At 45.2% G+C, this 15,290-nt stretch overlaps 1 protein-coding gene across 1 annotated transcript in view; it reads right to left on the bottom strand.

Moving 5' to 3' along the window:
- LOC119456331 (coiled-coil domain-containing protein 125-like) overlaps positions 1 to 10,065 on the bottom strand; it is a 260,423-nt gene extending 250,358 nt beyond the window's left edge. Inside the window, exon 1 of the mRNA XM_037718042.2 lies at positions 9,931 to 10,065. Coding sequence (XP_037573970.1) covers positions 9,931 to 10,027 — 97 coding nt within the window. The 5' untranslated portion in view covers positions 10,028 to 10,065. The remainder of the gene's footprint in view (positions 1 to 9,930) is intronic.
- Between the last annotated feature and the right edge of the window lie 5,225 nt (positions 10,066 to 15,290).

Genomic DNA, 15,290 nt, shown 5'->3' with positions numbered 1-15,290 from the left:
ATTTTGCAAGTGGGCGCATATCGCAAGAGGCGTATGACATACTCAAGCGATATCACCAGGGAGAGGCCGACGTCGATAACCGAAGGCACTTGCTATGGATCCCGGCACACACTGGACTGAGCACCCCAACGAAGCGGCTCACCGCGTTGCTCGAGGCCTCACTCACCGAGCATCATCGGCGGAAGAGCCCTCGCGGGGTACTGCAAACGTCTGGGCGTGGGAGGATCGTTTGACCAGGTTCCACGACATCACGACACACTACCAGTTACAGAGACGCGTATACCCATTCCCTCACGCTAGGTTAGACAGGGCGTAAGCAGTACACTACAGGCAATTACAAACGGATTCTTACATAAACCCCAGACTCATGCACGCCATGTATCCATACATGTACACTACAAACAGATGCACGTCGTGTGGCAAGGTTGCGACGCTTAATCACATATTATGGGAGTGTCAAGATTTAACAAACAATTCGGGCACTGCCGACCCCTCCGTCTCTTCCACCGCCAGCCTCCGCTCGCGCTGGAAGACCGCACTGCTCAGCTCGAACCTGACAGCACAACTCTGGGCCGTCCAGCGAGCCGAGGAAGCCGCTACGAGACAAGGTCTCGGAACCGCGTCCGGGGCGTGTGCCCAGACCCACTAAAAGGATGCGGGACTTGAATCTGATTGATTTGAAAATAAAGCTTACGTTCTTCTTCTTCATCAAAGTACCATACCAAGGTCTAATGTTAAGGTTTTCTCAGTTAGAACTCTACACAACGTACTCAATTTGATAACTTCTAACCAGCCACTCCATTCTGTCTATATTGACCCTTTTCGCGGAGCAGTTTGCTCTAGAGGAACGAGATGGCGCCTTCGGCGGCGCGCCATACGTTGCCTTAGCGAATGCGCACGAATTTCGCCTCCATCAAAATGCGACCGCCGCGGCCGGGATTCGATCCCGCGATCTCGTGCTCAGCAGCGCAAGTTGAACTATGACAGCGCAGCCGTCTATTCTATTGGAAAACGCGACTTCAAACTACTTATTTGGTACATCACTTACATGTTGGACATACCATGCCCCTAACTTTCCCCAGATATAAACAAGATGCCTTGTTTAGCTCACCGAGGACACCGGAGAAACAATCTATACGCATCCCGTGTGATGCACGAGAACACATGGGAAAACGAGGGTTTTAGTAGTTATCGGCAACGCTTTCCTTTAAAGCAGGAAAGGGAAAGTTTCGCTACGCACTGCGCTTAAAATTCTCCCTATTTTCATGTAATTTCAAGTCCGTATTTCGTGCAGTTGATTTAGGAGTCTGGGAAAGCGGCGGTATGACATCCTGGAACACTTCAATATAGAACTATAACTACAAAGGCTGTAATGAACTTACACAGAATAAACACATATCGCTCGTCCCTCAGAACCTTGCTTCGTACTTTGAATATCAAATATAAACACCGTGCTCCACATAGGCTACCGAGTATACTAAGGGGGGGACAACTCAATGCCGTGTATAAAGCATAAAAATTGGGAGAAAGCTTGTATTCAGTAACCGTTTTTCGAGCACATAAGCAACCTACGCAGTCCAAATTTGCGGCACACGTCACCAAAAAATGGCCTTCATTTCTTCAAAATATGAAATATCTGCTGTTCTTGCTCCTGCCAGGAAACAAGTAATAGTGTAGCTCTTATTTAGAAACGGCCTGAAAATGAAACCGATAAAATCAGAAGTTACACACGCCTTTAGAAAAAAGTCAGTTCAGTGTTCTATTGGTATTGAAATGGCTCCGCGCGTTCGACAAAGGTCATTTTCACGAAGATATATATGATAAGTCGTGATTACACAATGAAATTTGGCAGTTAGACCTGTAAGTGGTTTGATTACATTTTTGATGGTGGTAATATATTTAGACTGCAACGCTACGTAGACTTTCTTTGGGCGGAGATTCAATAGTTCCAGCATTTGATAATCCAACGATTTCATGCAGTAAGGCACACGAATCATTGGGCGCGGTTGATTATATAACACTTCATCCGGACCTCTCCCCTCGCCCGCAGGTTAAATATAGCAAGCCATTTGATTTTTTTTTTCGAATATGGTTAGGTGGTCCCAAAAAACTGGGCATGATGCAAATAGCGCAAGCGGCAATTTGATAGGGCGGGAACTGTCCAGTGCCAGGCCTTCTCCGCAATGTGAGAGCGTGTATGGCGAATCCCGCACGTCGCCCGCTTCAGCGCGTCACGAGGAGGCACAATCCTCGCTGCCCAAGCAGGGGATACGTAGTAAAGGAAAGCATTACTTAGGTGGTCACTCTAATAAGAAAGAAAATTTTGCTTCAGCTGTAGTTTTGTTCGGCTTTCCAGCGTGTAGCCGAAAGTGCCCGCTTTCAAAAAGGGAGGGGGGGGGGGGATTTTTATTTTTTATTTTTTTATTTTTGTTTAGACGATACTGCAGACCTCATTGGTCCAAGCAGGATGGGCAAAAATTAAATAGAATATTTGGAACGCCAAGAAACAATACTGCAAATCAATAAAATACAGGGTTGGTCACTAACAGCAGACAGGCAGAATATGGAAAACATGAATAGGACACAATCTATACAACGTTGGCACTGGAATTTACAAAATTTCCATTTTGAAACACATCTGGTAATGAATTCCATTCCGTGATTGTTCGCGGGAAATATGAATATTTATATTGGTTTGTCCGCGCAAAGTAGGGGGCTAAGGTGAAATTATGTTTGTGGCGGGTTTTCCGGGTAACTGAGGGCGTGACGTAAGGGTCTGGAGAAATTCCAAATTTTCTGCGAAGAAGTGAATGAAGAAAGCTTAATCGAGAAATTTTTCGTCTTATGTGGAGGGGCTGAATTTGGTTAGCTGCCATTAGAGCAGATGGAGACTTCGAAATTTGTTGCAGATGAAACGCACTGCTCGTCTCTGCACTTTTTACAGTTCTTTAATGTCTTTTTTGGTATGTGGATCCCAGACTATTTCTGCATATTCGAGTTTCGGCCTGATGAGAAATAGATATGCCAATTTCTTAACGCTGCTTGGTGTTCCTTCAAGTTTATGCCTCAAGAGGCCTAGGTTTCGTTTTGCAGATGACGTGATATAATTAATGTGGTTAGTTCAACTAAGCTGGGAATTAATCATAACAGCTAAGTACTTATAACATGTAACATTAGAAATAGGTCTGTTTTCAAGAGAATAGTCAAATTTTAGTGGCATTTTCTTTCTTGTTATTCGCATGGATACCGTTTTTTCTGTATTAAGAACCATTCCCCAATTTTCGCACTAGTTCATGACATCGTTTAGTACAGAATTAAGTAAGGCTTGATCGGAAGGTGAGTAGATCGGTTTATAAAGCATGCAGTTATCAGCAAACAGACTAATAGCAACACTGGGATCTATAGCAGAAACTATATCGTTCAAATACACTTAAAAAAGTAAGGGGCCAAGTACACTTCCTTGGGGAACACCTGAGGAGACGGGAAGAGGTGAGGAACAAGCGCCATCAACTTCTACAAATTGTGTACGGTGTTTCAAATAGGCGGCAATTCAGTTAATGAGGGCTAGAGGAACTCCAATTATCTTAAGCTTGAGAAGCAATTTATTGTGCGGAACCTTATCAAATGCCTTACTAAAATCAAGAAAAATTGGTGTCTACTTGTCGTGAGTTATCTAAAATGGTACTGAAATTATTAATGGCCGTAACTAATTGTGTGATAGTAGAGAATCCTTTTCTGAATCCGTGCTGGCAGGGGCCTTAGTATCGGAAGAATGTGATCAGCGACAATGTGCTCAAGCATCTTACAACAGGCGGATGTAAGAGAAATGGGGACGATAGTTCCTCACACACAACCGGTCTCCTATCTTATAAACAGGAACAACTTTCGCTGTAAGCCAGTCAGAAGGCCACGAAAAAGATTATAATGAGACACGAAAAATTATAGTTAAAATGTGCAAGAGGCTCTGCATAGCGGCGCAAGAATGCATTTGGGACATTGTCAGGACCAACAGAACCTTTGGGGTCTAATCGAAGCAACATTTCAACTACACCTTCGTAGGATGCAAATACTTCATTATCAAACGATGGATCGCATTGAAACTCAGGGTCATCATCGTTAGAAAACACGGAGTGAAAGTAAGTATTAAAATGTTCAGCAATAGATTTGTGACATGTGACAACACTTTCGTTAACAAGAACCTGATCTATAGGCTTATGAGAGTCTCGAATGTGACTCCAAAATTTCTGGGGGTCATTTTTTATAAATTGTGCAAGGCTTTCATTAAAATAATGTTGTCTAGCTGATTTAATACTGGATGACAGTTCAGCATTAAGGTTGTTCAAGCTACTAGAATTAGCAGAATTTTTCCGCCTGAGACGCTTAACCTTTCTTTTCAAATGAATAATATGCCGACTAATCCACGGATTTACTTTTTTAAGCGCTTTTTCTTGTTGGGTATAAAGGTACTGATGCAGTATTGACAGTGATCTTTAAATGTGTTCCATAATTCACATAAGCTGCTAACCATGAATGTGTCCAAAGCAAGTTCCGGTAGTCTAATACTGATTCATCTTTTGCCTTTGAATAATCTTTTATGGTCTTATCCTTCCTAAGGTGTGCTTGTTGGCCATGCGATAAAGAAAAGGACACAGCTACAAGGTTATGGTCTGATGTGCTCTCATGTACAACGGAAGAAACGTCTGAATAACAGCGGTCGAGGAACACGAGATCAAGGATCGAACTCGACGAGCCATGAACTCTTGTTGGTTCAGTCACAACTTGATGTAGGTTATGCGTGAGCATAATAACGGAAAGAATTTCAGAGTTTTCTGAAGTTCCAATGTTTTCGTTGACCCATTCAATTCCAGGAACATTAAGATCCCCAACAAGAATTATCGGCGTTTTTCTAAATGTGCACATGCGGTCTTGCAGTCGGCGCAGATAATCTGATTCTGCAGATGGTGGCCTGTACACGCCACAAAGAATAAACGTGCGTCCTGAGTATGCTTTCTGGAGGAAAAGGCTCTCATGATTATCTAACTGCTCTAACAAAATTGCCTGAATACTACTTTTTAACATTATCGCCACGCCCCCTCCACGTCAGGCTCTGTCACGCCTAAATATAATATAATCTCAGGGTGAAGCCAGGTTTCGGTTATGATATGCGGGTTATAAGTGTGCAGCGTGATTTCAAGTGTTTCTGCTTTGTTAACTATGCTTTATGCGTTTAAATTTAAAATACTGAGTTGACAAGGATGAAAGCTGCTGGAAACATTTTGTAAATTTGAAGTTGACGAAGATGGTAAGAGCTGAACTCGTTTATTTGCCGAGTCGTCCCAGACAAATGTTTGCTTATTTACTTTTAGTTTGTCATGAAATAATATAGCTTTCTGTCCGTTCGCCCTCTCCTCTGCAGCTGAATCCCAAAGCAATTTCCGTTTTCGCAATGTTTCTTGTGAGTAGTCATGCTGAATATGAATGGCAGAACCCTTCAGTTTCGAGACATTGGAAAATACAGCCTTTTTTTCATTGAAATCGTGGAAATTGAGGATTATAGGACGGTTATTGCCATCATTTTTTCTTCTACCAAGTCGATGAATACGGGCCACCGAAGAAAGCGATACACCAAGCCTTTTTTCGAATACTTAGACAAGGACCTTGTCTCTCAAATCTTTTTCGGCTTCAGGATCAACTTCCGGTATGCCATAGACAATGACGTTGGATCGACGGCTGTGGTCCTCAAGGCCAATTAATTTGCGATGCTGTGTACCAAAGGATTGTTGAAGTAGACGCATGTGTTGTTCAATTGGCGCTATTGGATTGAGACTTGCCTGGGATTCCGTGAACACCTTATCAATATTATTCAGTCTAGCGGATAACGTCTCAAGAGATGCTCTAAGTGTGTGTTGCATAGTCAAGTTAGAAATGTCTTGTTGGATGGCTTTCTGTGTTTCTATTATCCTTTCAAACATATATTCAACAGTAGGACCAGGGTTGCATTCAAGGTCTCCCCACAAGAACAGTTTGCACATACTTTTCACACATAAATGACAATAAATTACACATAAATGACATACTTTGCCTCCCCCCATAGATACGTCTTTGTTTGGGTATTAAGGAATGGAAACAACCTGTGTCGCCGTGGCTACATGAGGACTGCCTGTGTTGCCGGCCCTTCGGGATGCACGGCTTTCCTCGAGGATAAAAAAAAGAAAATTAATTTTAAGCTCCGCAACGTCAGCACGTAAGAGTGAGTACCGCTCGTTACAAAAGGAAGTCACGCCATTTACTGGCATTGTAAGTTTCTCGCGCGTTATTTACACATCTACCCCTACTCACACGCAAACATACACTCGCCCTATCGCCAACGTAGCATTAATAAGTGAATGGGCCGCACACTTGAATCAATGTGCGGAAGCATGAGTGACGGCGACCACACCGACAAGACACGAATGTTGGAACCTGAACGTTTCGTGACGGTCCACAGAGTAAGCGAGGGACTAGCGACAATATGTCTTTGCTACAAGCTGGCACAAAGTACAGAACGTTTACATCCCAAGCTTTGTGCGCCTCAAGAACAAATCTATCGCAGCAGAGCACACCCGCGAGCGATTAGGCTGAAAATGAACAATCATATAGTGGCCGCACCGAGGAACTTTACCGAGTCAGAAACATGACAAGCAGCTGCTTCAAAATGTTTGCCAAATGAAGAACGAGCACAGTGATCCTGATTTAATTCATAAGCGGAAAGTTTGGGCAGGTTGGAATACATTTCAAGCCCCACTTTTAGTACAAGCACCGTATACGCTACTCGCGCCGTTCGGACAAGGCGTAATGAGCTCTGAAAGCACTTACATGTCCTCTAAAGCTGGGGCGAAAGCTTCGTGTCGTTGACATCGTCTTTGATATGCGTCGAAACGGAGGTTTGCTGCGCCCCACCGGCGTCACGCGCTTGTATTGTAAACACGGAGGCAGCTGAGGCAAACAATGGACGCGTCACCACGTGATCAAACTTGGCAGCGCCCGCGGTAGCGCCGGGAAAAGGGTCAATAGGCGATCAAACATCTAACTACCTTCCGGTAACATCAGGTGTCCCACGAGGTTCTGTTCTTTGTCCTCTTCTTTTTCGAATTTATATTAACGACTTACCGCTACACGTTTCTTGTTCGTATGTTCGCCAATGATTGTGTAATCTACCGTTCTGTCACTAATGTTTCTGACAAATTCGTCCCTTCAAGCAGATAAGTAACTAATCATGTACAGGAATAGAGTGAACATTGGCTAATGACCCTTAAGCCTATTCAATTCAAAGCCGTGTCTTTCACTCGTCCTCCGAGTCCTCGTATCATCTCTTATACAATTACTGACGTCAACGTGAAACTAGTAAACTCGTTTAAATATATCGGTGGTATATTCTCTAATTACTTGTCTACTCATTAATAGCGTGATTTCATCAGCCCTAACCAAAAGCTCGTAAAGCTTCCTTTACGGCATGCACCCCCACACGCAAAACTGCTCGCATACGTATGGCTATAGGATGCATGTGGCGTTTCGGATCTATGCCAAACATACTTAATAAATGCACTTGAGTTACTTCAGACTCTTCATAGTTGTAAAATACGTCACTAAAAGACATCTTTCCCATCGCAGTCTGCTTTTCATCGCACTCTCTTCGCTCCATCATTCTAATCACATTGGTCAAGTTGCCCATGCATATGTTTCCTGCACTATCACTCATTAGAATAGCCTTCCCGGGAACAGTGTTACTATCAGCTGCCAAAGATAATTGTCTGACGCTTGCATAATCACCTGCGTTCTTGAACATCTGTTTTATTAATGTAAAAACATGTATAGGCTGCTTAGTACTTATGTCCATATTACTACTTCATTATGCCTGTATCGCTTGTGTATGCGTTATTAACGTATCTGTATAACGTATTTACTCACCCTTTATGTAATACCCCTTTTTATTAAAGGTCTTTAAGGCAATAAAATAAAGTGAAATATTCAGCGTTTTTTTTTATTTATTTATACGAAAGCTTGTGTGTAGTATGTGGTAAATAGTGCACTGACCTGCGAAGCAACAATGAACACACAAATATTTTCACTTTACCGCTCATATAATGAATTAAACATACTTGATTGAAATGTAGCAAAGAAGTATATTGTCAACTTGAACGTATACGAACTAATCTAAGAAAGCCTTAATTAAAATAGCGGCCATGGCAGCGCTGTATATTTTCACGGCACGATTTCACTAGATCGTAAAATGTACCAGCTTGACATCATCTCCTATTTTTTTTTTTTTCAATTTTAATGTTGAATATGCCATTCAGAAAAGCTCAGCTTTGCAGAACCATAATCACCATCTAAGGGCCTCGACTGGTACATCACATAGGAAGAGGAATGCAAAAGCATTCAAGAAGAGGTTGCTGAAGGAATAATAAAAAGAACCACTGATCACATATGCCTACTTTCGATAAAATAATTGCTAAGGGCATTGACTTCAACTAAACAGGCTTGAAAGAGCTCATAAATGAAGCAAAACACTGAACACAATGACAGAAGCAGTCACAAATCATTACAGCAGTGCAAACACACCGTATTAGCAGTAAGAAAAAAGTCTTCCAAGTGAGCGAAAATCAACGGCTCGAACTCAAGAGGCTCATTAGCAATTATTTCTGTAAGACTGCTGCACTGTTTCATTGCAAAGAAATACACTATTTCTTCCAAATTGATACGCAATTAATCGCGGGAAAAGTACCAACGTACAATAGTGGTTGAGATAGATTGCTGCTTTACACAACGTATGCATAAACAACACGCATTGCTGTAACGTTGGTATCATTGCATATCATGCCATGCTTTTTCTCGCAATTTCCCCACTATTTCTTTAGCATTTCGTGGCGCTGAGTTTGTCAAGAAAGTCACAGCGCAAGCTGGAGTCCGAGCGGCTCCATAGGAGATCGTCGTAAGTAAACTGCTTGAAGACGGTAACTGCAAGTACCGAGTATACGGAAAGTGGTGTTTTAATTTGCACACATTTATTGAAACACACTCAGGTGCGCTTTGTGATCAGAAAAGAAGCTGATGTTAGTTGTTATAAATACAAAGTACAAACAATACCCGGTGCACCAAGAGCTGCCGCTAACGGTAACGTGTTATAACGTAACCTATCGGTCACGCAACCTACAAGCGCGTCACAAGTAAAATGCTGTCAACGTGCAGTTGTTGTTTTTTTCCGCATGCAACGTTGCCACAAAAAATACACCCGTCCGATCGAAGTGCATTCCTAGTGGCGACGATGTAACCAAGCCGTTTCACGAGCTCGCCATCGATCAACGTTCGATCGATGCCGTTAACGAAGCCTTCTTTGCGAACCCTCCTTTCCTGACTCCTGCTGCCTTGCCGAATATAGCTCACACAAAAAAACGTCTCCGACGGTGGTAATCGAAGCCCGATGCTCTCGCACATATTTCTATGGGCTCTTTGAGATGAGCTCCGCGTGAGTGCCTGTCGCGGGCGCTCATTTACACCAAAGACGTGGGAAGGAAATGGGCATAGCATTTCATTAGTCGCTTCACGCAGATTCCAAAATCCGCGTTGGATCGGCATAGTTTTTGTACTATCCTGCTGTATTGCCACGAGTGTTTCACGTGGTCACATGAATATCCCATATGACCTCGTCTCCGAATGAATAACTATGTAGGACCAGGCTGTTTTAAAACCCGCGCTATCGCCTCGGCCGACTTGGTGCCAAGCGAGTTTGTCCCGATGTTCGTAGGCAAACCGTGATTTTAGTTTCCGGAAGAGCGCCAGCGCTTTGCGATTCTAGCTTTTCTGCCGGCGTTCATAGGACGGCCGAGCATTGCGGATGTGATAGCTCCGTCCGCTTGTGTGACGCGAAGCCAGGTCGAAACAAACGCTCACCAGCTGTGGTCCCTTCGGGCAGCTTGGTCAGCTCCTCCGGCGATGCGGCACGCCGCTCGGCGAGGCCCAGGTCTCCCTCGTACGCGTCGTCGTCCATCACGCCGGAAGCAGCTGCGAGCACGACGCGTGGCCACGCAGCTGCAGATAAGCGCTTCCGCCGCCACCTGCCTGCAGCTGTGGCGTCGCTCGCGATTGCGAGAGACACGCATCTATAACAAAACACGGCATGCAGAAAAACGCTGTCTCGGTGTACGAACGTTAAACAGGGCATCATTTTAAGAAAGCGGCATTGTTTTTAAGAAAGCGAAACCTTTATGGAAATGAGAAAAAAAATGCAGGCCCCTCACGTTTAAGCTAGGTCGTGCAGATATAGCTACATAGGTTGAAGACATGTTAGCCTGTTTCACGTGTGTACACCAACAGTAATCAGTGTCCGAGAGTTCAACTTTATTCGTAGTATATGTTCTAGCCAGTTGCTTCAAACCAGCTCATTTTCGTTAAAAAGCAAATACCGCCTTTAATATTCCGTTTATAACGCTAGATCAAGTTTTCTTGATCTAAATATGACGCATCCCGATTTATGGCAATGCCCTGCATGCCTACGAGTGATCCCCGAAAGCGTTTTGTAGAACATTTTTATTTGTCTTGTTGAGTTGTAGAGGCCCAGACTAAATGGCAGTAATTACTCCCGGAGCGAAAGAATGAATCGTCTACTAACATCATAATTCTTTGCGCACCTGTTAGACATACGCGCCCTGCGGGAATTGAGGGAGCTGAAGTTATTAATATGCGAATCTCAAGTGGAGGTGTCGTAAAACCTAACGCTGAGCGTTAGGACTGCGCGTGCAATCTCAACGTGAGCAGACCGCAGTGATTGATTAATGTCCTCATTTTTTGTCATGAGAACGTTTATTTTGTTAAGTGTTTCTGTTAATCTGTTTTTTTTTTCTTTTTTTTTTACTTTCCGCAGCATGGCATGTCTGCCTTGAATGCAACCTTTCAAATATATCCCCCGCGTGTTCGGATCCGAGGCATGCAATCCACTCGAGAATGCCTTTCAGGAATCGTCGTGCATTCTGCTACGGAGAAGTACGCAACGTATTTTTGGTCTGCACTTGCTACCGACGAAACTACGCCTGACAGCACGATGGCTTGAATTGTAACAAACAGTCGTCGAATGACCGCTGCTTCAGTTTGAAAGAGTCGAATTCTGAGTCGAGTTCTGTCAACCAGCAAAGCGCGGGTGCTGAACTGCGAGTTATGCGCTGCGGAGGCGGCTGCGGCAAGGTGCCTTCCTCGACGTTAAATGCGTATTGTTAAATGCACCAATTGGAAAAAGCGACGCACGAGTACATTGGCCACCATTTATCTATCATCTGGGTTTCTGAAACGTGGCTATTTGAAAGTGACAATGTCCGATCCGGTTTCCTTCTTACTTTTCTGAATATTGTCATACAAGTGACAGGGCCCATGGTGGTACATATCTCTTGATATTATCATGCCAACAATGACAAACGCGAAAAGATTTAGCACTAAGTGGCAGCAAATGTTATTTCATGTGGATTGAACATTACAAACCTTATTTATCGCATGACAATAAGAATTTAGCTGTTGCCTGCATTTATCGCTCGCCGTCGTTATCTGCCATTGAATTTTGATTAACTTTAGGGAATGTGTTGAAGAACCTATCAGTAGAATAAAAACGGGTAATTATTTTCCATGTAAAAAAAGTCGCAGTTCGAAGCATCGATTGCGATAGCAAATTAGTAGAGAGCTATACGAAGCAAGGATAGTAGTTTAATGGGCCGTATAATGTTGTAAACTATCGCTTACTAACTAAATAGACAAGCACGGTGTCACGCGCGCACAGGTAAACATTAACACATCTCGCTCGATGACCGCGGGAACTCGCTGTGAAAGCGCCGGAGTGAGAAAGCGCGCTAGCAGCAGCGGCCAAATTGATCTTCGCGCTGTCTCTCGTCTCGTTTCAACGCCAACTAAACGTCCAAGCAAAGCGCATACGAAGCTACCGGCCCTCTGCACATGCACTTTGTCCCCATCCCAGATCGCTTTGAAGATGAGACCCGCGCGGGCGCGCACTTCACCCACATCGCAGATCGCTTTGAAGATATAGTACCCGCGCGGCCGCGCTGTGAGCAGCAGTCGACGGAGCAGAACGCACCCCCCCCCCCCTTCCTCTCCGTCGCCTCGCCCCCATGGCTCGCGCGCGAGAGAAGACTGCGCACTTCTCCCTCGCGTGCGCTACATTGAGCCGCGATTGGGGGCTTTCCCTCGCACGCTTTCACTAGCACACACAGCGTACGACGACGATTTTATCGCCGTTGGACTTTATACGGAACCTCACGGCGTCGACGACGGCGACGGCGACGCCGACGGCAGAAATGCGCTTGGAGTGTTTATATAATTGCTATCGCAATAAAATGTGACCATTTTTGATAGCGCCAGCGCACAGGTTTCCAAATACAGTAGTTGTTTCCGTGGGTACCTTTATGAGTGTCTCATATTGCAGATGTTAAAGACTGCTTTTCAATGCTCGAAGAAGCATGTGCACAAGATCCGGCTCCTGGGGCTCTATAACGTAAAGCTATTCCAAACTTTTCTATTCCAATTCTGCAATCAGCCCACCACGATTGGTCAAAACATTTTCGGGCCACTCCTAACTTCGCCTGTCTGTCACGCGACGACACGAAAACCGCGGTAGCTCCCCATCTGATTTAACGTGTACACACTGATTATGCATGATTAAACCGCACAAAAGAAAAATAATTATTCCTGATGCGACGCCTTTTCACCATTAGCCCTCTGCTATTGGTCCAATGTTTTCGGGCTGCGCCTACTTCGCCTGTCTGTCACGCGACCTCACAAAACCACGAAAACTCACCGCGTCAAAGTGACGTGTACGCGAAAAAAAAACATGCATTAATATTCTGAACAAAACTGGCAAAATTTTCTGAATAGCCAGAGACTCCCCCCTTCCGAAAGGAATAGAAGAGGGCTGCCCGCCGATCGCTCAGGCCCTCGCTACTCGCACCTGCCGGTGAGCATGTATTTATTTGCGCATGATAAACCTTTTTTGCGTGGCAGTAAAACGTTATCAAGCCCTTTCGGCACGTATACGACATCGCTCTGCCAACTATTCCTTGCTGAGGATCCGTTTTGGCGATATTCTTATCCTTCCGTTGCACGCCGCCTCGATTTTCGACCAGCCACCGCAAGCTAAGTAAGGCGTAGCGGACCAATCGGAGAAGCCGGTACCACCCTCTCCATGCGGTTATCTATTTTCACTGTGCTGGCTCGGCCCCATCGAAACCCTCTCCACTAGAGCGTGCTCCTCACCTCTTGTCAGCCAATTAGATAAGAAAACCCGCTGGGTGCAAACAATGTTATTGGTTTTGAAAGCGAACAAAGGAGACCTCCTATAAACGAGGAGAGTGTTTGATTGGGTTGCGGGTCACCACCCGACGCTTGCGTCGGTAAATTTGACGTCAGCAGATTGGAATAAGAATAGTTTGGGAATAGCTTTGCGTTATATAGCGCCCCTGTTCTTGACTACCTTGCCGCAGGAAGAACGACAAAAACTCCTCGCATTTCTAGCCGAGTTCCAGGAGTGCTTTGCGTCGGCATGAGGAGTCGGTCGCACACCCTTAAGAATAATCACTGAAGACACGGCCAGACCAATTCACCAGAACCCTTATCGTGTGGCTCTAAAAGAACGTGAAGCGATACAGGAGCAAGTAACTAGAATGCTCGAAGACGACGTAATTCAACCCTCAAAGAGCCCCTGGGCATCGCCTGTAGTTTTATTCAAGAAGGACGGTAGCCTGCGCTTTTGTGTCGACTATCGCTAGGCTCAATCAGGTTCCCACGAAAGATGTCTACCCACGCCCACGTATAGATGATTCCCTCGACCGGCTTCGATACTCTCGTTACATCTCCTCAATGGACTTGAAGAGTGCATATTGGCAAATCGAGGTGGACCGGAGAGACCGTGAGAAAACCGCTTTTGTGACGCCAGACGGACTGAACGAATTTAAAGTGCCCTTTGGTTTGGACTCTGCGCCCGCTATTTTTCAAAGGCTCATGGACACTGTGCTTTCGGGACTGAAACGGAAAACCTGTTTGGTCTATCTTGACGACGCCATTGTGTTTTCGACAACATTTGACGAGCACGTGCAACGACTCCAATCGGCTCTGCGAGCCATCCGGTCGGCGGGCTTCACGCTGAATCCAGAGAAATGCCACTTTTGCTTTGAGGAACTGCAGTTTCTTGGTCACGTCGTGAGTTATGCTGGTGTTCGTTCCGATCCTGAAAAAAATTGCCGCCGTTGAACAGTTCCCCCTACCGTCCGATAAGAAAGTGGTCAGCCGCCTTCTGGGCATCTGCGCATATTATCGTCGGTTTATCGCAGGTTTTGCATCCATTGCGTCGCCATTAACTCACCTCACGAGAGACGACGTGGCATTTGTGTGGGGAGACGCACAGCAAACTGCATTTAATATGAGCTGAAGAAACGGCTACAAACCCCTCCAGTACTTGCCCACTTTGATGAAGCAGCCCCTTCGACGCTTCACAATGATGCCAGCAATGTTGGCCTGGGAGCAGTGCTTCTGCAGTTGCAGGACGGCGCTGAAAGGATGATTGGCTATGCAAGCAGAACGCTCTCGCGCACAGACGCAAATTACTCGACAATTGAATAGGAAAGCCTTGCCGTGGTGTGGGTGGTTACGAAATTTAGCCCATATTTGTACGGCCGCCCTTTAAAAGTTATCAGTGATCATCATTCACTATGCTGGCTGACAAACCTCAAAGATCCTTCTGGGCGATTAGCACGCTGGAGCCTGAGGCTACAAGAGTTCAACATGACGGTCATGTTCACGTCAGGGAAAAGGCATACCGACGCTGATTGCCTGTCGCGGTCACCGATAGAGTCGACTGCTTCATCCCATGAAGACGAAACGCCATTCCTCGGTGTTCTTGATACGGCCGCCTTTGCACACGGCCGCCGATGACCCTGAGTTGTTTGGCCTGATTAATTTTTTAGATGGACGAGCATCCCAGGCGCCTATAATTTTTTCAAGAGGACTGTCATCGTTTTGTTTAAGCAACGATGTTCTTTACAAAAGGAACTTTTCGCCCATCGGATGCAGCTATTTACTGGTCGTTCCTACACCCCTTCGGAGTGAAGTACTTCAAGCATTATCAACGCGGTCACTTCTGGTCCCTTAGGCTACACGCGCACACTGAACAGAGTACGACAAGGCTACTACTGGCCAAGACTCGCCATGGCAGTAAAACATCACGTACGGACTGGCCTCGATTGCCAGAGGCGCAAGTCCCC

Source organism: Dermacentor silvarum, chromosome 1 (assembly GCF_013339745.2).
Source record: "Dermacentor silvarum isolate Dsil-2018 chromosome 1, BIME_Dsil_1.4, whole genome shotgun sequence".
Classification (NCBI taxonomy): domain Eukaryota; kingdom Metazoa; phylum Arthropoda; class Arachnida; order Ixodida; family Ixodidae; genus Dermacentor; species Dermacentor silvarum.
This window is presented reverse-complemented; position numbering and strand designations above follow the sequence as displayed.